General features: G+C 39.9%; 2 protein-coding genes across 2 annotated transcripts in view; one reads left to right on the plus strand and one right to left on the minus strand.

The window, feature by feature from the left end:
* The window catches only part of PGM5 (phosphoglucomutase 5), a 73,262-nt gene extending 66,924 nt beyond the window's left edge, over window positions 1-6,338 (plus strand). The window contains exon 11 of the mRNA XM_009698502.1: window positions 6,012-6,338. Within this exon, the coding sequence (XP_009696804.1) occupies window positions 6,012-6,101 (90 nt within the window). The 3' untranslated portion in view covers window positions 6,102-6,338. The remainder of the gene's footprint in view (window positions 1-6,011) is intronic.
* An 8,932-nt stretch (window positions 6,339-15,270) lies between these two features.
* TMEM252 (transmembrane protein 252) lies at window positions 15,271-16,999 on the minus strand. The gene is made up of 2 exons (XM_009698504.1): window positions 16,722-16,999; window positions 15,271-15,628 (listed from the first exon to the last, which is right to left on the minus strand). Exons 1-2 carry the CDS (start codon window positions 16,997-16,999, stop codon window positions 15,271-15,273), a joined length of 636 nt encoding a protein of 211 aa, XP_009696806.1.
* Between the last annotated feature and the right edge of the window lie 6,012 nt (window positions 17,000-23,011).

Here is a 23,011-nt window from a genome sequence, read left to right on the forward strand (position 1 = left end):
CTTGGACCTCTATGCGTTGGCATGTATCTTTTTCTAAAGTTAATAGAGTTATTAGCTGTGCTAAATTTAACACAGATGTAAAATCTAGAGGTATGTTCAAGGGGCATGAAGTAGTAAAATAAGCATTTATTGACCTTTAGGCTCGTTTATAGCCTCATTTTATAGGTTATTATTCATTATTTGCAGATCCCAACACATGGTTAGTATCTTCTTGTCCTTTGTCTAGCCACCTGGATATATTATCGAAGTTGGGTAAGATTCAAACAGGAAGTTTCATATATGAAGACCAAGAAAGAAATGACTCATGCAGAGTTGTTTTGAATTGTTTTATTTGTAAAACCAGTGTGTCCTTCAACAACATGATTGTACTACTGTTGCAGGATAAATGCTCTGGGAATAGTGTAGTGAGTAATCTGGATTGTTCTGAATATGGACTAACTAACTCTGTTTACAGTATGTTATTATTCATTATATGAATTGCAACAGCAATCAATAGATGTTAACATAGAGCTATGCAGTCTGTACCAGGTGGTCTTTAAACGGGATGCAGTGAATCATGAATACTGCAATTACTTTTGCTGGACTAGTGAACTAACTAGAACTACATGGTAGTTAGCTGCAGAATCATTGGATGAGCAGCAGCCGAGCAAAGAGTTTGGGGCAGGAGTTGTTTCTTTGTGTTTTCATCCAAAAAGGCAAGCCAATTAAAAGAAAAATCATTGGGATAAAAAGTGTCTTGATCATCAAAGACTGAATTTTTGAAACAGTTTTTGGATGGCAGGTAGCAGAGGAGAAAACAAACTGATTTTCAGGTGGACTTTGGTCAGTATATGAAAGGATTGTGATTATGTATGACTGTGTGTATACATAGAGTGATTATATAAAGCGATTGTTTATGGTATGAGTGTGTCTAAGTGCAGGGAACTGAAATCAATAACCCAGAAGGCCTTGTGTCCAATATCACTTAATTGGGATAAAATTAAAGGTTTCTATAGGGTTCTGTCAGGACACTCTTAGAACCTTAAGCACAAGTGCAGTTTGCTAGAAAATTATTGCCTCTTGTTTACTTTTGAAGCATTGGGTCTTTTAGCATAGCTCTGGTTGGCTATTAAAACACACAGTACGATCCAGAAAAATCATATAAAGTTTTGCCTTTACTATTAAAATTGATAAGATTTTCTTTGAGGAGATGTGGTATATGGAGATTTGAGATTTCCATCTGTTTGATCACACTCTTAGGTAACACAGCATGTTTGTGCTATTCAGGTAATTTAGCTTCTGATTCTGCCTAAGGCCTTATAGTGAACTAATTTTAAACCAGCTGGATCTGGAAAGAAACATAGGAAAAATACATCATGTGACAGTAATTATAAAATATTTAATGAGTCAAGGAAATGAGTTCATTAAACCTAATCTTTGCTCAAAGCTCTTTGGATATACTAGAAAAGAACTAATCTGTTGCAAACATAGATGCTTTCATGCACCACTCAGTTTACATTTTCCTCCTGTCTTTTTCCTTCCTCATGCCTGTCCTCCTCCATTGCTAGGGGCAGAATAGCTGGCTTCCTGACAATAATTGTAATTTTATTTGGGTTAGCAGGCAGACCATGGATAAGAGTAGAGAGGTCAGTTTCATTTTTGTCATGGCCAGTGTGCTGCTTCATGGTAATAAAGTGAACGCCACCAGTGCTGTGGATGTTACAGAGCTGGTCCAGTTTGTTGCACAATGAACCAGGCTATCCACATTGCTTAGATCTTCTAGAATGGGTGGCTGTAGCATAAGCCTTTCCACAGGCTTCTGTTTTTTGGAATGCAAGACCCAAACAGGCACTCTGAGCTGAGCTATGTGTTGATCCCTTATGGTGGAAGCCCTCAGGAAGGTACAGCTGTGGTGCCAGACTGTGTGATCTTAGTGCTGGGCTCACTTTGTAGTTGTTTCAGTGCATTCATTGTGTCTCTTCCATCGCTTTAGTGTTTAGTGTAAGTGTATTGGTTTGACATTTTAAAATACATTACAAGCCAAAGGAAAAGCTTCTTCTAATAGTAAGGCCATCAAAACATGTTTTGGAGGATTTGCCCTTCTCTTCTGCCTTTCTTTTTCTTTCCCTTAGTTCATGTGACAGTGATTCTGTTGCTGGGGTTATAAAGGGCTAACAGAAGCTTTAAGTAGTCACATGAAGCAAGGAAAAAGGATGTGGGAGCATGAAGAGGTAAGAAAGGAAGGAGTTATTTCTCAATTCTTCTGTGCCCTTGTTCCAGGACTTAGAGCTCTCTCAGTTACCCTGACCTCTCTGAGCAACCTTCTGTGTAATGTTTAAATGATAAAAAGAGAAGGACTGAGAATTAATTTAAGAGGAGAGAAAAGGATTTCTAGCCCATGCCTGAAACATCAAGGCTTATCATAATTTATACAACCACCTAGCAGTTACAGCTTTTGGTGACTTAAAATCATTCTACAAGCATGTTTTTCTCAAGGCTACCTTTACGAACTGGACTACTTTAATTGATACTAAATCTCATAGACAAGCAACTGAAGAGGTAGAATTTGGAGTTTGTCAGCAGTTGTTATGGAGGGAAGATTCAGAGATGGAAAACACATGGCATATCTATCTTTAACGAGCTGCAAAAGTTAAACTATAGCCCTTCTTTGACAACTTCATGGTGTATTAACCCACTTGTTTCTTCAATTTTGAGGCATTAACGATTGTTCCAGGGAAGTGAATTCTTCTGGAACATGTCGTACTATGCCAGCTCTGCTTAGAAATCTGTCTCAAGGTCTGAATGTTTGTTCTGAAATAATTACTGACCGAAGTGTCATTTTGGTTATTAGTAATTCAGCTACCTAAATACCTGTGTAGCGGTCACACAAGGTTTAGCTGATCGATGCTGGATCTTTCTCCCCAGTAGGACATTCTTTTAAGACTGGCTAATTCAGATGGCCTTCCATTATGTCTCCCTGTGATCCCAGAATACAGGGAGCGAATGGTTTAGTGTTTAATGTTTTACAAATACTGACATATATAGAAATAATTGACTGTGTGTTCCTAGTGTTCCACCCTGTACATTCACTTAATAACACTGGTGAACATGATGCTGAATGCAAAATGCGTACCAGTACAGCAAGAGAAGACAGAGCAAAGGTTTGAGAACTGTAAAAGAGAGTTGTCGTTATCTGGCATTCACTAAAATGTTTGGATACTATTTGAGGGTATTATCATTCTCTGAGCTTTTGTTTGTTTGTTTTTCCCGGATAAATTCTGCAGAATTCTTTTCACTGAGCAGACTGATGGGACAACTTGGTTTTGAGACTTACATTGGACTGGGAAAAGTGAATCGAGACCTGTAGAAAATGTCCATGACTAGACTGTGTGAAACTCACCTACATTTGGTTTTCCTAACAAGACTGAAATTCAGTGCAGGCTGGGGGAGGGACTGAAGAGAAAAGATTCATGAGCTTTCCAGACAAAGTCTGGATAGATAATTTTGCATCAGAACTGCATGAATTTTTGATGAAAGTTGGCAAGTTTTAGTGTAAGTGCTACACATAGTAGATTTTCACAAGGTATTTCTTGGCATATAGATGGCATTTGTCCACCTATTTTGAGAAAAATATTTTGTAAAGCCAAACTCCAGACCCATGCTGAGCTTTTAACCTGCAAGCAGGTACATTTCAGCCTTGCGTGAGCCTTTATTAAATGGGATGCATCATGAGGCAAATCTTACCTGAGAACTTGACTACAAGAAAGGGAGTTGTACAGAATTTTCTTGCAAGATCATAGAGATAAAAAATGCTCCGTGAGCCAAGCAGCAATGAACACCACTGATAGCTCTGGTACAGATTATTCCCAAGCAAAGGGCTTTTGATCTTTATTTGCCTTATGTTAGATACCTGCTGTTTGATGTATTTCCTGGTATGAATACTCATTCCTACCAGTTATTTTTCTAGAAGTATAACTTCTATCAGTTATTACTAAAGCAAAATTCTGATTTAAGTCGGTTCTGTTAATTTTCAGTTCTTAAATTTTGTCTAAAGGATAACATGCCATATCTCCCAGTTTCCATGAGATAAATAAGTTATTGACATATAGAGTGATTGCATTTTGAGTTGACATATCAATAGTAAAGTTTTACAATTTCTTAAATAGAAACAATAATTTGAAAAATATTTTTAAATCAAGATGTCTTTAAGATATTTAGAGTCATGTTCACTATAAATGATTGCTGGTTGGGATTTATCTTTTAGAACTGAAATGTAAACTACTCATTGCAGAGATAAAGGAGTTTTTAAAAGGCTTATACATCTCTAATTCCTTGTTATTCTAATCCGATTCCGAAGAGAATGCACTTTTGGGTTTTTTACATCTGCAGGATGAAGAAAGTGTAGTTAAATTGGGGTGTGAGAGGACAGAACTAAAATAGAACTTTCTGTATTGAGAAGCATCATTGTAACAAGCAGAATATTCGGTAGTAATTGGAGTGACTTGGTGAAAGAGCAGCAGCTAAATTGTTTATGTAGATCAGTGTCATGTAGACTCATTTGATGTGTTTTTTTCAAAGCATTGTGTAGAGTTTTGTTTGGTTTTGATTTTTTTCTTAGGACTGGATTTGTTGCTTAAGAAAACAGGGTAAAGCAAAGCTGGTCAGTAGGATTGCTTTTTAAATTTTCCTGTGTGTTTTAGATTAAATAAGGAAGAGGTTTCTTAGGGGAGTGCCAGAGGGACTTCAGATGCTTTGGTCTTCTTTCAGTTCTCCTTAATCTGTGTTGCTGGAGGGAAGGAATGATATGGTCCAGACCTTATAAATTGGCACATTTTAATATTTACTGTTGCAGCATTTGCCCATAGATGCAAATTTGTGACCTGCATATTAATCCCCTCTAAGTATGTTTGACTTTAATGGACTTGTATTGTGCTTCAGTGATTATTCAGTAGCTACAGATCTACAAATATGGAGCATTCATGGTGTTATTCTATGACTCTGCTTGCACAGTTAGTTTGTCTTCTCACTTGATTTAATTGTCTGATCATTTGTATAAATAAAGCAAACACCTCATACTGTCAGAAACTGTTAGGTGGCTGAAACATTCAAAGAATTGATTATATTAAACTTATTAAAAAAAATCTGTAAATTGAAGCTCTCCAGAATTACTGTTTTGTTTGATTTGATTTTTAAACGTGACGGGTTTAAAGCCAGAATGTAGCTTATCTGAAGGAGGCAGGAGGGGGAAATCTTTGAGGGTCAGAAAATTACCTTACTAGTTTGGTAGTGAAATGTATGATTCTCTGAAAAGAAGGTTTTCACGCAAAACTCAGCTCTGCCAATTTATCTTCGCATATCATTTAATTAACTGAGAGAAGATTCAGTTGCTATTTGAAAAATTATATTTTACTTGCTTTCATAGGGTACTATCATAGCTGTTATCGGCAGTCACCCATCTGGGCAGTTTCATACATATAGCCATTTAATAAGGTCTATAGCCTGAAACTTGAGAGTTCATGCTGCTTCTGTTGGAATTTATCCTATTTAATAGAATTACAGGTGGTATTACTCGAAACAGACTTCTGTGATTTCTGTCAACGTAATTGTTACAGTACCTTCTGACCCTAAGCTTCATGGGTTAAGTCTGTGTAGGGAGAAAATCTCATCTGTTTGGCTTCCACTCATCAGAATAGAAATAATTCTACTTTTGTGATTTCTAGGTTGTTTTGTACAGCAGATTTCACAAGAGCGCCGCAATTCCTGTTACATAGAGACATCATCAGTATAGTGTATTTACTAGTTTCTCTTTTCTACATAGCTTAGGTATACTTAGTGTCATGCTTTACCAAATATATGCTAAGCATGATACTTCATTATATCAAGTGTGACAATATAGACACTGTAAATGTGTCAGTGTTTATTATTATTAAATGATTTGCTATTATTATATACTACTACAGGGGATTTATAAGTATTAAGATGTCTGTTGATATTTCTGCTTTATGTAATTCAATGTATTTCTTCCTCTTTAGGCTGTGCTGAGTCCTCTTATAGCAATCGCACTGAAAATATCTCAGATTCATGAGAGGACAGGGCGAAAGGGACCCACTGTCATCACCTGAAGCCACGGAAGATTGTTAAACCAGGGCCAAAAGAGGAACAGCAAGGAGGAGGCAGGACCTTGCTGAAATATGTTAGCCATTTGTGCCTTGTATGATTTTAAAACTTTTCTTGGGGATAGAGGTGGAGTGGGAAGGAAAATTCAATATAATATTGAGCATATTCATTTGCATTGATCTCTAAACACAATAGTGTATTGACTTCTCTGTTTTAGCTGCAGTATCTTAATTTCAGGTAACGATATAACCAAAGAAAGAGGCCTTAACCTTCAAATGTTGTCAGCAATGTGAGAGAAAAGGAAAACTGCTTGTTTTTGAATGCTGTAATAAAGGGTGGGGAAATTTGAGTTAGGGAGAAAGGGGGAGGAGTTGCAAAGCAAAGACATGCTTGGTGAATATTGTTTGGGATCCTTGTCACCTTCTTGTAGATTTACGAAGAGGTATACAGAGCATGTCTGAGGCATAAGGGCTGGTTATTAAGCTTTGCAAAGGGTGTTTTTCCTCACCTGACACCACTCCTCCTCTCCTTTCTCTCCCATTACTCACAGATGCACGCTGGCAGTAGTGTTGTATACAGACTTGCACATGCTCTCAAAGAAGGGATTACCCCTTTTTTTTTACCCCTGCTTTTAAAGCATATCAGTGTGACTTGTGCCTTTAGATTTTCCTGATTATTTGACTCTGGTTTTTTTCCTCCAAAGGGAGGCATTTGTGCTATAGAAGTTGATTGTGTCCTTCCAGCAATATGTTGGGTATGGAATCTGGCTCTTTTGCAATATTCCTTATGTCAGGAGATTATATTGGTGCTTACTGTGTTTGAAAGGTAATCACTGCACTTTCAGCAATTTTTCATGAAGGAGTTATTATGGAAATCTTTTAAGTCTGTGGAATACTCATGCTCCGCTTACCACAAAGTGATAAGTGAAGTGTGTATTGAAGAGGAAATGAAAACAAATGGTAATAAATTCAATAGAAATATTTGTCTGATTCACCAGGTGGACGCAGTTTCTGTTAGATTCCTTGTAACAGTGGATCATGGAATAAAAATTTGGGGAGTGCAAAGGAAGAAGAGATGTCCCGGCATAGATCTGAGAAGGATAGTGGGGATATGGACATCAGCATTTTTCTGCTTGTGAAATGATACTGCAGTTCTAGCTACAATACTGTGCTCTGAAGAAGAACACAAACACTTTATGCATGTGACTTGTTTGAAAACTTTGCTTCCTTGGGAACAGCGTGGTCACTTGTGCACAAGGTGGCTTTGTGCAACTTGCCTCTCTGCAGTGAGTTTTAATTCATTGTGGTTGTCAAATTTTAGTGCAATTTATATAATATTGCAGCAAAGGAAATTGTTTTGATTTCTCCTAACACTTCTGTCAAAAAATTGCTATGGCACTTAATACACAATAAAGAGTAATGCTGTATTTCTGTCTTAATATGTGATTGTGGACAAGACACACTGCACTTTCAAGCATCCTAATAAAACTGCCTTTAATACAATTACATTATCTACTTAATTGACTCTACACAAATGAGGTACTAATGTTCTCACATGCTGTTCTACCTTACCCGTAAACCAAAAGAGATTTTAAGGCTTTAGTTCTTTTTATAAAGAATTTTTTTGAGATGACCATGGCATTCTGACACAGTTTGGACATCTGCTTTTCAATGTAAGAATATTCATCTTTACAGAGACCTTGTTTATCAAATCTTTCATTTTTCTTACAGATCAAACTCCTCTAGGTGCAGGATAGTAAGCTTCTAACTAGTGGATCGCACATGGTCAAGCATAGACATACTCTGGATTAAGACACTTAGCATGTTCTGAAAGGCAGTCCAAGAACTTCTAAAATCTCTTACATGTTCTCTGACAATGAAATAATTTTTGATCACAAGGTGAACTGACTAGCTATAGTATCGAATATCCCATTTGCCAAGGTTCTGGGACTGGGATTTGCACTCTGAAAAGTAAGATGTACTGAAGCCAAGTGTCTCTCAAGATGTGGTAGAAAGGCTCATGAGGAACAAATCAGGACTGTGAACAAGCATACTTGTGCTTTTATCAGAAAGTCACTAGAGCACTAGCTGCAGTAGATGGCAGTCTGCTTTCATGAAGGCAGTCTTCGTGAACAAAGGATATATTTTAAAATCTCAGTACTCACTTTGTCCTGGGCTTCAGAAACAATAATTGTGCCTCTGTACTGAAATGGAGAAAAGGACTGTCTGTGTGTGGTTTTGAATAGCTGTCAAACAGCAGACTTCCAGAACTAGCTTAACCCCAAATCCACTTACCATCCCTTTTTTATGACTGGTGATACTGCTAAATTGTAACAGCTGGTATTTTCCAGCAGGTAATTGCTTTTCTCTGCAAGAAGATGAATAAAAGCTTGTAAGGCTAAAGTACAGTGCATATCTATCTGATGTGTTTGGGAAAGAACTGTAACCATAATCTTACAAAGTGTGCTGCATTTCCTAAGGTCTTTTACTTACTAACATGAGATGCTTGGAAAAGAGCAACGTACATGAACTCACACAAAGATGCAGTGCAAGGCTTCTAAAACCAAACTATACATCTAGTAGAGGGAACACTATTATTAAGAGTGTTTGTCTTACACAGTGTCTAGGTGTATGACAGAGACCCAGACCCTTCTGTGGCTATTGTTGGATTAGCAGTTTTATCAAGTCTAGAAATTGCAAGATTCCTGTGTTGCTTAGCTGTGATTGCACAAACATTTACTTGGACAGTAATTCTGTTTCCCAAAACCTCAGATTTTTCTGTACCCAGCAATACAAAGATATACTCCCAGCACACTGAACGAGAAGGAGAAAGAGGAACCCGGAGAGACTGGAGAGAGAGACAACAGTTTCAAGGTACGTTAGCAGAGGGCTGACCAAGACCAGGCTTGGTGGCTCCCAGGAAAAGAGAAGGAGGTAGCAGGTGATGGAGAGGATTAGGAGAGGGCAAATTGCTGGATTCAGCTGGGAAGAGAGAGACGTGATAAAAGAATACTAATAGCACAACAATGGATTTGAGAGAGGGAAAAAGGAAAAGGAATTAAAACTGGGAAGGGAGCATAGTCTAAGAATGATTTCATAATGTTCAATATTAAAGAAAACTGTCTATAATCTTATCTGTTTGATAACACTATATTGTAGTAACTGCTCTCACGATCTAAGATAAATAGTCTACACTAGGGGAAAATAAGGGCAAATTTGGAGCAGTATGAATTGGTGACTGACATAACTTACTTTTACAGTTTACAAAAACACAATAGTTGAAATTGAGTTACTGAAAATGGTAGAAGAGTGGAGTGCCAACGTGACCAGAAGCAATAAAATGTTTGGCATAGTCTCATTGGGGAGCATGGTTGTGGCTTTTTACCACACAGACTTCAAGCATCTGTTCTTCAGCATCAAGTGGTTTGAGCTAAGTCTTAAAATACCAGCAAATTCACCTGCCAGCACAGCTAAATGTTTATTACATTTTCCCTTAGGAGAAGTGCCCAAGAGAGTGGCCACTTCTTTAAGAGAGTGATTGGCAGGATGAGAAGCTCACTGTGTTCAGAGGCAATTTGGAAGGCAATACTCACCTGAACCACAGGATCACAGAATCCTTCAGGGTGCAAGGGACCATCTAGTCCATCAGAACTAGAATCACCTAGTCCGTTCCCCAGCTCAGAGCAGAGTCAGACAGAGGAGGTTGCCCAGGACCATGTCCAGTTCGGTTTGGATTATGTCTAAGGGTGGATACTCTGAAACCTCTCTGGGCAAACTGTTGAAGTGTTTGATCACTCCCATAGTTAAAAAAAAAAACAAACAACACAGCTTTCTTGAGTGTACAGATGGAATTTGATGTGATTCAGTTTGTGCCCATTGCCTCTTGTTGTGTCACTGGGTACCACTGAGAAGAGCCCAGCTCCATTCTCTTCTTTGTCTCCCATCAGGTGTTTATAGAAAACAGTAAGATCCCTCCTGAGCCTTCTCTTCTCCAGGCTAAACACTCCCAGCTCTCTCAGCCTTTTCTTGTATGACAAATGCTGCAGTCCCTTGATCTTTGTGGTCCTTTGCTGGAGGTACTCCAGTATGTCCATGTCTCTCTTGTACTGGGGAGCCCAGACCTGGACCCAGCACTCCAGATGCATCTCAGCAGTACTGAGCAGAGGGGAAGGATCGCCTCCCTCCACCTCTTGGTCATACTTTTCCTAATGCAGCCCAGGATGCCACTGACCATCTTTGCTGTGCAGGTGAGTTGCTGGCAAGTGGTCAACTTGTTGTCCAGCATGTGACCCTCAGGTCCTTCTTTGTAGAGCTGCTTTCCAGCCCTCTGGCCCCAGCATGTATTGGTGCCTGTGTTTATTCCCCCACAGGTTTGCTGAACTTCATGAGGTTCCTGTCGGCCCATTTCTCCAGCCCATCCAGGTTCCTCTGAGTGGCAGCAAAACCCTCTGGTGCGTCAGCTGCTCTTTCCAATGTTGTATCATCTGCAAAACTGCTGAGGGTGCACTCTACCCTATAATTCAGATCATTAATTAAGATGTTAAACAGTATTGACTCCAATATTGACCCCTGGGGCATGGCATACTGCTAGTGACTGGCCTCCAGCTGGACTTTGTGGCAGTGATCACAACCCTCTGGGCTTGGCTTTTCAGCCAGTTTGCAATCCACCTCACTGTCCACTTACCTAAACCATATTTTGTTAGCTTGTCTATGAGGATGTTACGGGAGATGGTGTCAAAAACCTTACTGAAGTTGAGGCAAACAACATCTACTGCTCTCCCCTCATCCACCAAGCCAGTCATGTCATTGTAGAACGTCATCAGTTTGGTTAAGCATCATTTCCCCTTCATAAATCCATGAGGACTACTCCTAGTCACCTTCTTGTCCTTCATGAGTTTGGCAAGGGTTTTGGGGTTTAGTTCTTCCGCTGCCTCCTCAGGGACTGAGGTGAAGCTGACCAGCCTGTAATTCCCCAGATCCTCCTCCTTCTCTTAAAGACGGGAGTGACATTTGCTCTCTTCCAGTCCTCAGGAATCTCTCTCAGTCACTACAATCTTTCAAAGATAACAGAGGGTGGCCTTGCAATGGCATGGCCCAGCTGCTTCAGCACCACGCATGCATCCTATCGTCTCATGGACCTGTGTATGTCCAGTTTGTTTAAGTGCTTCTTAACCTGATCCTGCTCCACTCAGGGTAAGTCTTCCTTGCTCCAGACTTTTCCTCTGGTCTTGAGGGCCTAGGATTCCTGAAGGCTGGTTTTAGCAGTAAAGATGGAGGCAAAGAAAGCATTGAGCACCTCAGCCTTTTCCATGTCCTCTTTCACCTAAAGTACCTGTAGAAACTTCTTGTTGCCCTTCACATTCCTTACCAGGTTCAATGCCAGGTGGGCTTTGGCTTTCCTAATCTCATCCTTGCATGATTGGACAGTGTCTATATTCCTCCTGAGTCACCTGTCCCTGCTTCCACTTACCGTACGCTTCCTCTTCATATCTGAGTTTAGTCAGGAGCTCCCTGGTGATCCATGCAGGCCTCTTGCTGCCTTTTTTGATTTCTGCGTGTCAGACTGAACCTTTCCTGAGCTTAAAGGAGGTGATCCTTGAAAATCAAACATCTGTCCTTGACTCCTCTCCAGAGCCATAACTCATGAGATTCTTCCAAGCAGATCTCTGAAGAGATTAAAGTCCACTCTGCTAACTTTGGTCCCACTTTTTGCCTTTTTCCTTCCTCTCAAGATCCTGAACTCCACCATCTCACGATCACTGCAGTGAAGGCCTTCACATGCCCACTCTTTTCTTCTGATATTGTAAGTATCATGACAGCCATGCACCTTCTGGTTGGCTCCTCAGTCACCTGTGTCAGGAGGTTGTCAATACACTGAAAGAAAACCTGTTCTGTTCTTGTCACAGTTTAAGGTTGGGCTGGCAATTAAGGCAGATGAAAAATGCTCTCTATTAACCCCTTCCTTCCCCAGAAAGGAAAGGAGAAAAGGGGGAGAGACTTATGGGTTGGAAAATGAAAACTACTTTAATAAAACTAACAATGAAAAACAGTATAATAGTATTAATACTAATAATAGAAATAATAAAAATACACAAAACCAATATTGAGCTTCCCAATGATGATCATGGAATTGCATGCCCTGGTGGCTAACACCATTGATGTGGCAGGGTGAGCACCTGGGTGTCCCAGACTGGACTCAGCAGCTGTCAGAAACCAGATTCAGGAATACACAAATTGAGATCAGAGGCAGGAGAACAAGTAGAATTCTGCAACAATGCTGGCCATGAAAGAAGAAGGACCGACCTCTGTGATCCCTTAGCTTTATACCGAGTATGATGTGAATGGGATGGAATACTTTGCTGGTCAGTTTTTGGTCACCTGTCCCATCCACACTTTCCTGCAGGTGTCTTTTCACTTGTAGACCATACGACAGCCAGCAATGACCTTGGTTCCCACATGAATCAAAATAAACATAGGCCTTTCTGCATACTGGTCCTGCTATTACTTTAGTAACAACTGTAAACATCAAGCATTATCAATTCTAAAAGCAGACACTCTCTGAAAAACATGTAGTCAACCTCTGAAACTGCAGTTACTTAGGAGAAACTTAACTGAAGGAAAATCTACTGAAAGGAGGATTGGTCCTGTTTTAGCCAAACCAGGACAGTTCTGAAGCCTTAGTTTGACCTGCTTATATCCTCCAGTCCAAAGAAAATTCCTTTTAATCTAAAACTTTCAGCTGCTATTCTTGATAAAGATGTCTTCATACTGGCAATTTTGATCAAAAGCAAACCATTTAAAAGCTTTTGCTGTTTTAAGATTGTTGAAATTTTTGAGCTAATTGCCCACACTGTTTTCCATTAAACTCATAGCCCGATAGTTCATTAGCTGAAAAGACAAACTGAAAAACAGGTTGTATCAAATAAAATATTAGGTATTAACCTATTTTTTCTCCTTATCTCAATAAACTTCATGTCTCAAATACTTTCTTCCATATTGCAGGTTGAAGACGCAATTATTTTCAGTTTCATATTTCTGGATCCATTGAGAGCTCACAACATCTGCAGAAGGCTGGAGCTGAAAAAGGGAGCTGCAGGACTGCCCTGGGGCTGGGGGAAAGGAAAAGAGGATTAGTTCTTCCTGATTGTCCATAAATTATGTGGAAAGAATCTGAATGTCATTTCCTACAGCAGGCTGTTCCAAGAGCAACCTTCAGCAGTGCTCCTGCAGTACTTGGTCTTAGAGCTACCTGTAGTCTCAATCATTTCCCACTCATGTAGTCTTGCTTTAAAAGTTATCTGGTGGAAAACTTAGCTTTCCACAGCAAAAAAAAAGAAGTTGAACTTGCGCGGGACAAGCATTTTGCCATGGAAGACCTTCTAGTTAATCAGTCTCATCTACTGTGGTTGATACCTGCAACAATATTTGTGCAGTGTGCACAGCCTTCAGGGTCCAGGGCCCTGGAGTAAAAACGCAAGAGACTTCAGGGTGCAGGTAAGGTAGTGCTAGAAGGTAAGACCATAACAAGGTCACTTGGCATAGGAGATCCTCACTTCAGCTTGTTTGGAAATAATGTGCAGTGTTCTTCTGACTTTTACTGTTCTACTCTGTGCTGTGCCGCTTCTCAGTCACCTTGAAAAATATTTGTATGCTGATGGCATCTTCTGTTAGGTTCTGTCTTTTACAGGGACTCTTTTTTAGCCCGTGATTGTTTTAATACATTTCTCTTCCTCAACTTGTCTTGAAGTGATTTTCTTTTCTCTGTCATTTCTCTACCCCATTTTACCCTGCTTTCCTTTCTCCTTACATCACCTTAAGGTTTATACATCCTTCCCATGAAGGATGAAAGTCTTTGGAAGAAAAAACTGACGTGATGATTGTCACTTCCCTGGCCTTAGCCATTGTTACCATCACCGTGATGCATTTCTAATGTATATGCAGCCAAAATGCTGAAGTTACTGTCTTAGGGTATATGGGCATCTGGAAAGTGTGATAACATTTCTGTCTTGCTGGTTCTGCAACAAAAACAGGAACAGGTTGCCCAGAGAGGTGGTAGATGCCCCATCCCTGGAAACATTCAGGGTCAGGCTGGATGGGGCTTTGAGCAACCCGATGTAGTTGAAGATGTCCCTGCTCATTGCAGGGGGGTTGGACTGGATGACCTTTAAAGGTCCCTTCCAACCCAAACTATTCTGTGATTCTATAAAAAACCAAAACTCTACCTATAGTCAGTGTGGCAGGTCTAAATCTAAGCGAACCTTCATGATATTTTCCATGTTGCCTGGAGTTATAGATGACAGTGGCCTGGATGCAAATTTGCCTCAGTGATTTTGTGGAAGGAAGGAAACATGTAACAGAGGAAGGATCAGTCCAAGCCTGTCCTCTTTCTGGTACTTGTTCCCTAACCACGAAACCACTTGTGTTAGCAACAGGATACAGGACTCCTTTTTTAGTTCCCAGAGTCTCAAGTAAGCTGCAGTGGAAGCAACTGCTTTTCGAGGCAGCTCAGAGGAGTCAAAGAAGATTTTCCTCCTGCAATTGCTAGTTCCCTCTGAGGAGCTGTGGGCATAACCAAGGGTTGTCTGTTTGGCAGCTAGGAGGTGTATTTAGTGTATTGTGTTGTGTGCTTATCCTGAATCATGGATACTTTGTATTGTAAAACTAAATACAAAGCATTTGTTTTAATTACAAAATTTATTCATTAATTCAGTAGTAAAATACCAGCTATTAGTACCCCAAAATAAAACAAGTAACTTGAAAGGCGTATGGTACAAAAATAATCAGTTACAACAAATAACTTACAAATTCAAAAGGCTGAGTTAATAGGTTTCCCAAGTCAGCTAATGTTGCAAAATCACAGATGAGGACTTTCAGCCAAAACTCCTTATGAGGCACAAGACATTTAAGATTGATAACAGCATGATGCATCATTAATTTTGCAGCACAAGAAACTCCTATTGTCAGTGATGTTGACTTTTATAAGATACATCCTGTCTCTATGGAGATTCATTGTGCTTTGAAATACTAAGCAGCTTTATATATATCCCCTCCAACTCTACTCAAACACAGAAATAGTCAGTGCTTCTCCTGGGCAGTTTTGCCCTAAGTGGTGTACTATTATGGATCACTGGCACACTTCTTCTTCCAATTTTCCCTGCTTCACAGATGCAGTATTTTACCCACTGGCTGTCTCAGATGTCGTGACAGGTGTTGCTCTTTCTGAGGTCCCCTGGCAGTCTGTATCCTGTTGGTAGCTGTTTTCCTGTGTGGATGGATGAGAATTCAACTCTGCTCCAGGGTTTGAGTCTCGGTCAGCTGTTTGCTGCTGCCATAGCTGCTGCACAGATAATTCGTATGGTGGTGGCTGTTCCTGCTTGTTAGTTTCACTGATGATCTCTGTGCTGCTTTCGCTATAGGGAGGTGGAGGGATATTGATGACTTCGTGCTGTTTTAGTGTGGAGGCAACTGGCAGTGGGGAGGTCTGTTTTTCAGGATCTGTGCTGTCTTCATAGGAGGGAGGATAGAAGTCAGGCCTGAAAAAAGGCAAACCAAAAGAAACATGTCCTGGTGAAATGTGATTCATCCCAGAGAGCTTGGTTAGATGCTTTGTCTGTTATGTTTCTAAAGTTTAGATGAGGCTTAAACTGTAAATGGAAAACTAAGTAGGTTTAGATCAACAGAATATATTAATATAAAACAGCTGACATAGCTGGAATCATTACCTGTGTCTTTCTGCAAAATGTTTTATTAAAGCACAGTATTCTAAAATGATGAGCCACCCTCAAAAGGGTTCCCACTCATGGTATACAAACACTCATGCTTGTGAGTATTTCAGCAAGTGCCCGAGAAAAGTTTTATTTGGAAGAAGAAAGAGATCGTGTCCGAAGTAGGTTAAGTTAGTGAGTTATTTATTATTACAATAATAATTGTTTTCCACAGTTTTAAAATACATTTTGCACATTTCTGTGTATCTAACCAAAACTTGCTGAATGTTGTTTTTGTAATGCTTTTAGAGCACCCATTGTCAGTGTTTCTGGTGCGGTTTCCACAACAGTCCAGGAAAAGTAATTTGTATCCAGGGACCCTGTTAAAGAATTTTGTCAGGCCTAGCGCCAATCAGTTTAAGAAACTCTCTCTCTCAGAGCATCAGACTGCTTAGAAATAGCGGTGACAATTGCACAAGAAAACTTTAGCAGGGACCGTATTGGGAGCTGAAGCTCCCTGTGTACCTCATTGGTAATACGCAATAGGAGCACATATCCCACAGCAGGACATCTGGAATTGTCTGTTGATATGGAACTAATGATGTTCCTGCAGGAGCTCCATGAAGTCGGCGTAGCTGCACCTGCTCCCTTCATGCATGACTTCGGACCACTCTGTGCAACCTGCCACGTTTCCTGTGGTATACCTTACCTTATGTATTTTTTGCACAAATTGCTGTTTGCACATTGCTGCTTGCTCTAGCGAATCAAATTTAGGCCTACGGTTCTCTCCACAGAAATATAATCAAATGACTACATATTTTTTATTTTGTAAAAAGCTTGTATTGCCTCTTTCTGCTCACAGTATGTTTACAAAACAACATCCTGCCCTCCCAATTCATCATCGGCAGTATGCAACACATACCTGTCTATGGTGCTGACACGTAGGTCTCTACAGCTGGGATTTTGAATGAAGATGCTGCTGAGGCCTCTGTATTTCAAGACTTCATGGAAGGTGCTCCAGAAAATGCCAGTCACAAGAAGAAAGAACCCCAAAGCTAACAGGCAATAAAACACCAGCTCATTATCTCCACATCTGCATGTGGAGGAGCTTGTGGAAACGCAAAGGACTCCCAGACAAATAGTAGAGAAACCAAGTAAGAGCACGAAAAGACGAATGAAGGTAAAAACACCTTTTGGCATCTTTCCCAGCAGACACAGCATTTGGTTCCTGTCTGCTATTTGTTTGCTGGCTGTCTCAGCTGTGCTTCTAACCTTCGTGCATTGATATTTTATATACTTCAGGAGCAACTGGCCTTTGGACAATTAAGAGAAACAGGCAGTTTTAGGATACTCATTAACTCTTTGAGATACCCATAATCAATTTTGAGATTAATATGTAATCTTAAACCTACTTTAAGGAAGGAAACAGAAACTTCCTACACCATTCCTTTGCCACTGTCATCTCTGGAATGCTTACTGAACTGCTGCTTTCATTGCATGTTACAATTTGCAAGGGTTTACACACTTTGCTAGTTTATGAATTAGACTTGTACTTGTTTGTCTTAAAACAAGCAAGCAGACAAACAAACAAACAATAAAAACACTGTTCATAACTCCCTGTTAAAAGTTTAAACAGAAAATATACTTATTTTTTAATCATGCATTTTCATCTTCCATTGGGTTTTGTCTCCTGTTTTTAACACATTATTCAACTTTCTTGATATTTTTAATAGTCTTTTGAAAATGGATAAATTTCTAGCTTGCAATGTGATATAATCAATGAATTAGGATATGAAATGAAAGAAATCAAGATTGCATAATGTCAAAAAAAGGACATAGGCATACAGGAAATCTTCTTTGTCTGCAGGTTTAATGGTACTCTGACTCCTTTACTGTTATTCTCTTCTGTCTTCCAGCATTTTTTATTGACTGATTTTCAAAAGGGTCAGTGCTCAAAGCTATGCAGGAACACCTATACTCAGTTTTCCAAATATATATTTTCCAAATACACTTAGTCATTTGAAATTCAGAGATGCTTGCTACCAACAGATTTTAGGCCTAAATATTGCTACCTCCAATGCAAAAAATAATCTTTAGAATTAGCCCATGGATCTTCTTTTGGAGAGTATACCCACTAGTTTTTGACAAGGTGTAGCAGATTTCATAATCAGAACTTATTTGGAACACTGCTAATTACATTTTGAAATTAAGGTAATCAAGATAATTAAGCAGACCTTGCCTAGGTTTGCTGTAAAATCACCATTGCACACACTGAGCAAATCAGAACAAGGGACCATTCAAAAAACAGGCTCAGGCTCAAATCTTTATTGCAATAATGAGTTTACTGCAGGTATTGTTGGGTGATTCAATAGTGCAGGTTATGTGTGGTTAACAATAAATGATTATGAGAGTTTTCTGCCATAGTCCGTAAGAAGGTTTCTTCCTACCTACTGTGGACTCTTTATTTCACTAGGGCAGTCTAGGGGAGCTGTAGGATTTCTGTAATCAATGCAATAAAACTTTCTAATATACTGCTTGGGTCTAGATGCTGTAAGTCATTTATGCAAACCCTGAAAGAGGGAGTCACGTTTGATGGGACGAGGAAGGCTCCAGCTCTCTCTACTGTAGACCTTCCCTGGAGCTCTGGAAGTGAAAGCTCTTCACAGGCACTTTCAATAGGGTGCTTGAGCCTCATGTCTTCAACTTAAAGGAGACAGTTTTGACTGGCCAGGAGTCCTCAAAGTGCTGGGTCTCCTGTCTCACCCTGTCCGGGGCTGTACCTGTGTGAGCTGCACTACAACACACAATCTCACATTATATTTCACAGAAGCTTTGCACTATCTCATGCGACATTTCATGTCTGCTTAATGAGCACTGTATTTTTCTGCCCTGTGTTTATCCAAATTTGTCAGATGTTAATTTACAACAAATCAGAGTATTTATAAGGAAACAGCAGCTGGTTCAAAGTTGCCACACATTCTGATTAAGTACCATTATTTCAAGCTCCCATCGCTATTACTGCTTCTTTAGTTCTCAAAGGATCTGTGAAGCCATTCTCACTTTTATTTTCAGGATCTATTAGAAAGCCAACATCAAGAACACATCTCATGAAACAATACAATCATTAGACAGAATTTTCCTAAGGTAGGTCACTTTTATGTCATAGCAAAAGTGAAAACACAGCAAGACCAGCTTCTGCCCTTCCTAATGAAGGCATTCACGTAAGGACTGATTTGGGGCAGTCTTCATTTCAGAGCAAAACTCTGCCAAAATTGAAATAGTCCTGTTCTCTCAGCCCTCGGCTACAGCCACATACACAGCACCGAGGAAAAGTAGCACCACTTCATGTGCAGGTAAGAGTATGAGTGTGTGTCAGCTAATCTGTGGCTGGTTATGATAAACCAGCTGATGTAAATAGAGTGCTTCCCACTCTGCAACTTCCCAACTCTGCCTTCTTGCAGCTGCTTCAGGTCATATTTCCTGTAAGCTCCCTTTTCCTTTACCAAAAGTCACCTATTTATTTATTCTTATCTGGGTATTTGAAACTCACATTCACATGTAGTTTCCTGTACTATATTTACCCTGATCAATTATGACAACAAGGAAATCATCTTACCAGTAACTTATTAGTCTGTCAATATTCTTGTGATTCTCTGGCATCATGATATCACAGACTGGTATCTCAGCATCATTATACACACTAGCAATTCACAGACAATTTAAATGCACCAAATCTCGAGATGCCTTGGATGCACAGAACTGTCATACGCATTCCACTTACATGTCTTGAACCCTTGATCACAGCCTGTACAATGGTAAATCTCTCCTCCTTATATTTTCGTATGATGTAGCTGGGGAAGCAGGTAATAATTGTATGCTTATCTCTATGGTTTGGGCTACCTCCTCACAGGAAACCTGCTAATAGTTTTTGGAAATACATTGTCTTTCCTGCTCATGGATGAATAAAAATTGCAAATGTTCCCCGTGGGAGTTCATGGCTTGTTCAGTATGACTGCTATGGCTTTCCAGTCGTGCAACTGGAATTTCAGCTGGGGCGGTGGCTAGCAAATTTTCGATAGCAGTAGCAACTTGATTCACAGTGCTGCATGCCCCTCACCTGCATGTCCCTGAAAGGTCAAAGCAAGCTCCCGTTTCCTCTCTGGGAATGTGCTTTTTCTCATCCAGCTATCACAGATCCAGGACTATGCAATAGCGCTGGTCAGGACCTCTGCTCCTGCTTCAATACTGCTGGCCTATTCAACAGGGGTTTCACCTGTGCTTAAAAATCTGCATCAGCCATGCAAAGCACTGTGCTGACTTCCCATCACACAGAGCTGCAGCTAAAAAAACCTGTCTTGACCCCACCTGGAGTATTGCATCCCGCTCTGGAGCCCTCAGCACAGGAGAGACATGGACCTGTTGGAGAAGGTCCAGAGGAGGGCAATGAAAATGATCAGAGGGCTGGAGCACCTCTCCTGTGAAGACAGGCTGAGAGAGTTGGGATTGTTCAGCCTGGAGAAGAGGAGGCTTTGAGGTGACCTCATTGTGGCCTTCCAATACCTGAAGGGGGCCTATATGAGAGATAGGGACAGACTTTTTAGCAGGGTATGCTGTGACAGGACAAGGGGTAATGGTTTTAAACTAAAGGAGGGTAGATTTAGGCTAGACATAAGGAAAAAAATTTTTTACAATGAGGGTGGTGAAGCACTGGAACAGGTTGCCCAGAGAGGTGGTGGAAGCCCCATCCCTGGAGGCATTCAAGGCCAGGCTGGATGGGGCTCTGAGCAACCTTATCTAGTTGGAGATGTCCCTGCTCACCGCAGGGGGGTTTGGACTAGATGAACTCTAAAGGTCCCTTCCAGCCCAAATGATTCTATGATTCTATGATTCTACTTGTCCTGCTATGACACAGTATTTACTGAAATAACTGTGCTGATGAAAACACCTTTTACTTCCTGTTTTCTGTTTATCTATCTGTACACATTGATCTGCGTGTTTTAATTTTATAGCTGGAACATGACAGCATCATATCTGTGGTGATGCAGTCTAAGTCAATTTCTATAGGAAAAACTGGACAGGAAATTATGTCCTGGCTATGTGAAAAAAATTAAGAATTCAGATATATTCCCTTTCTATACTAGGAAAAGAGACAAAAAGAGATATTCTGAAAAATCTTTAATGAAGAAGTTTCAAAAATTAAATAATCTTAATAACTCTCAGAAGAATCAAAAGCTGTCCAGGCTACACCTCACAATGGGGGAAGAACTGGTCTGCATGATAAACTTCAGCCTTGGAAAAAGAATTCATTTTCTATCCCAGCCAGTTCCCTAGAAACTCCAAAAAACTCAGGAGAAGCAAGCGAGACCTGTCAGTGGCAGCCGCTGGCTCCGCACCATCGCAAGGTCAGAACCCGCATTCCGTGGGAGGGAGCAGACTTGCAGTGAGACTGCAAGGTGCAGTGAATGGACGTCTGCTCAACATTGCATGCAAACTGTGGATGGAGGGATGACCGGGAAATGAGGGGTTAGTCATGGCTGGTGCTGTGGGAGAAGAAGAAATATAAAAGCTCTTTTTATGGGGAAGCCGTATATCTGCCAGTTGTTTCACATTTGCAGATCTTCCTATTTCTGCAAACTGCAGAATTTTGGTGCTTTCTGCAAGAGGTCAGTTAAGTCTATGACAACATGCTATGGGTATGTTATCCTCGAAAATAGCAGTTGATTTCAAATTACTGCATCTCACATAGTAGGTATATAAAGAAAAAGGAAGAGAAGATGAGAAGCTGAAATAGCCCCATAATGCAGTTTGATTTTCAGAGGTCCATTATTTTTCGTATTTTCTGTCACTTAAGATTTTCTGTAAAGCTGTTCTTGGCCTTTTTCAACTTTCCTAATATTTTGCAGCTAGACTCTTTATTGGCAATGAATGTCTTGGACTGCATCAGACTGGATGAGCAGATTTCCTATTTCTCTTACAAAACAGGAAGAAAGTTGCCTTTAATGAGAATCAGGTGGGAAAAGGGAATAGCTAACACGGTGTAAAGGTTGCCGAGTAGAACTGGCTGCAGACCAAGGTCAAAAGGTAGCAGTCCAGACGCACAAAAAGCACTTCTTAGGAAGTCTGATTGAAGATGAACTTAATGGATGTTCCGCTGGACGATTTGATAACCGCAATTGTTTTGCAATTTGCATTTCACTTGGAAAGGTCATTGCTTATCCTGCATCCTGTTGAAACCTGCAAGGCAGTTTTCTCACAAAACAGCTGCTAGATTTATGCTATTCAAAAGGAAATTTGTTGTATCATACACATTTTTATGAAAGTTGTGAAACACAAACATATTTTTAAAAATACTAATAAAATGGAAAAATTTAAAATCAGAAGTAAAAAACCCCAGACATTTTAATAGAAATATGTGGGATGTAGCAGTACCTGCTGTATAACATATGACAGTATATGATACAATATAATATCGTATTACAGGTCACATGTGCGGCTGCTACTAAAAAGTGATGTTTTACCAAAAATGTCAAGATTATCTGTTTTGTTCTAGTCTGAAATGAAAACTCTGAATTTCAGCCAGGATTGTTTTCCTCTCCTCTCCTCTCCTCCTCTCCTCTCTTCCCTTCCAGCACCCTACCTGATAAGATTTATTGGTAATAAATGACTCAAAGGGTATTGTGCATTGTTGTAAACAATTCCATGCAGTTTTACCAATGATCCTCTCTTTATCAGTTCTAGAATTCATTAAAAATTTGCACTTGAGGGCATGGGAAATGATTTTAAGCTCTGCAGATGTAATCTCTTCTCCATATCATACTTGAATTAATTAAAATGGTTTTGAGAGCAAAGGAGAGTTGAAGAATGAATAAGAGTAGAAGCAACATGAACATCAAAATTGTGTTTCACAGATCAGTTCCTAACCTGTGAATTTGAAGATGCCTATGCAAACTTAGCTGTGTGAACACAGACTGGGCTACTCTTGTCTTTGAAGACATTGTGTACTTTTTGGTAACTCACACATTCATGTTTTCCAGGTACTCTTTCCAAATGTTATTGTTTTACTTATTTACTAAAAGAATGAGATACAGTAGTTACAATAACAATTCAATAGTTTAGAGTGATGTTGTGAACTGGCTAGTCAGAAAAATTCACACACAAAACAGGACAGTTCCCTAATAAATGTGGAATTACCTTTGACCTATCAGGCTGTGA

This window comes from Cariama cristata, unplaced genomic scaffold (assembly GCF_000690535.1).
Source record: "Cariama cristata isolate BGI_N322 unplaced genomic scaffold, ASM69053v1 scaffold2034, whole genome shotgun sequence".
In the NCBI taxonomy this organism is placed as follows: Eukaryota; Metazoa; Chordata; class Aves; order Cariamiformes; family Cariamidae; genus Cariama; species Cariama cristata.

Excerpts from the sequence above, each read along its gene's own strand:
- TMEM252 (XM_009698504.1), bottom strand. The coding sequence starts at position 16,999 with ATGCCAAAAGGTGTTTTTACCTTCATTCGTCTTTTCGTGCTCTTACTT. Across the intron at positions 15,629-16,721 it reads CGTGTCAGCACCATAGACAG|GCCTGACTTCTATCCTCCCT; the intron begins GTATGTGTTGCA and ends GCCTTTTTTCAG.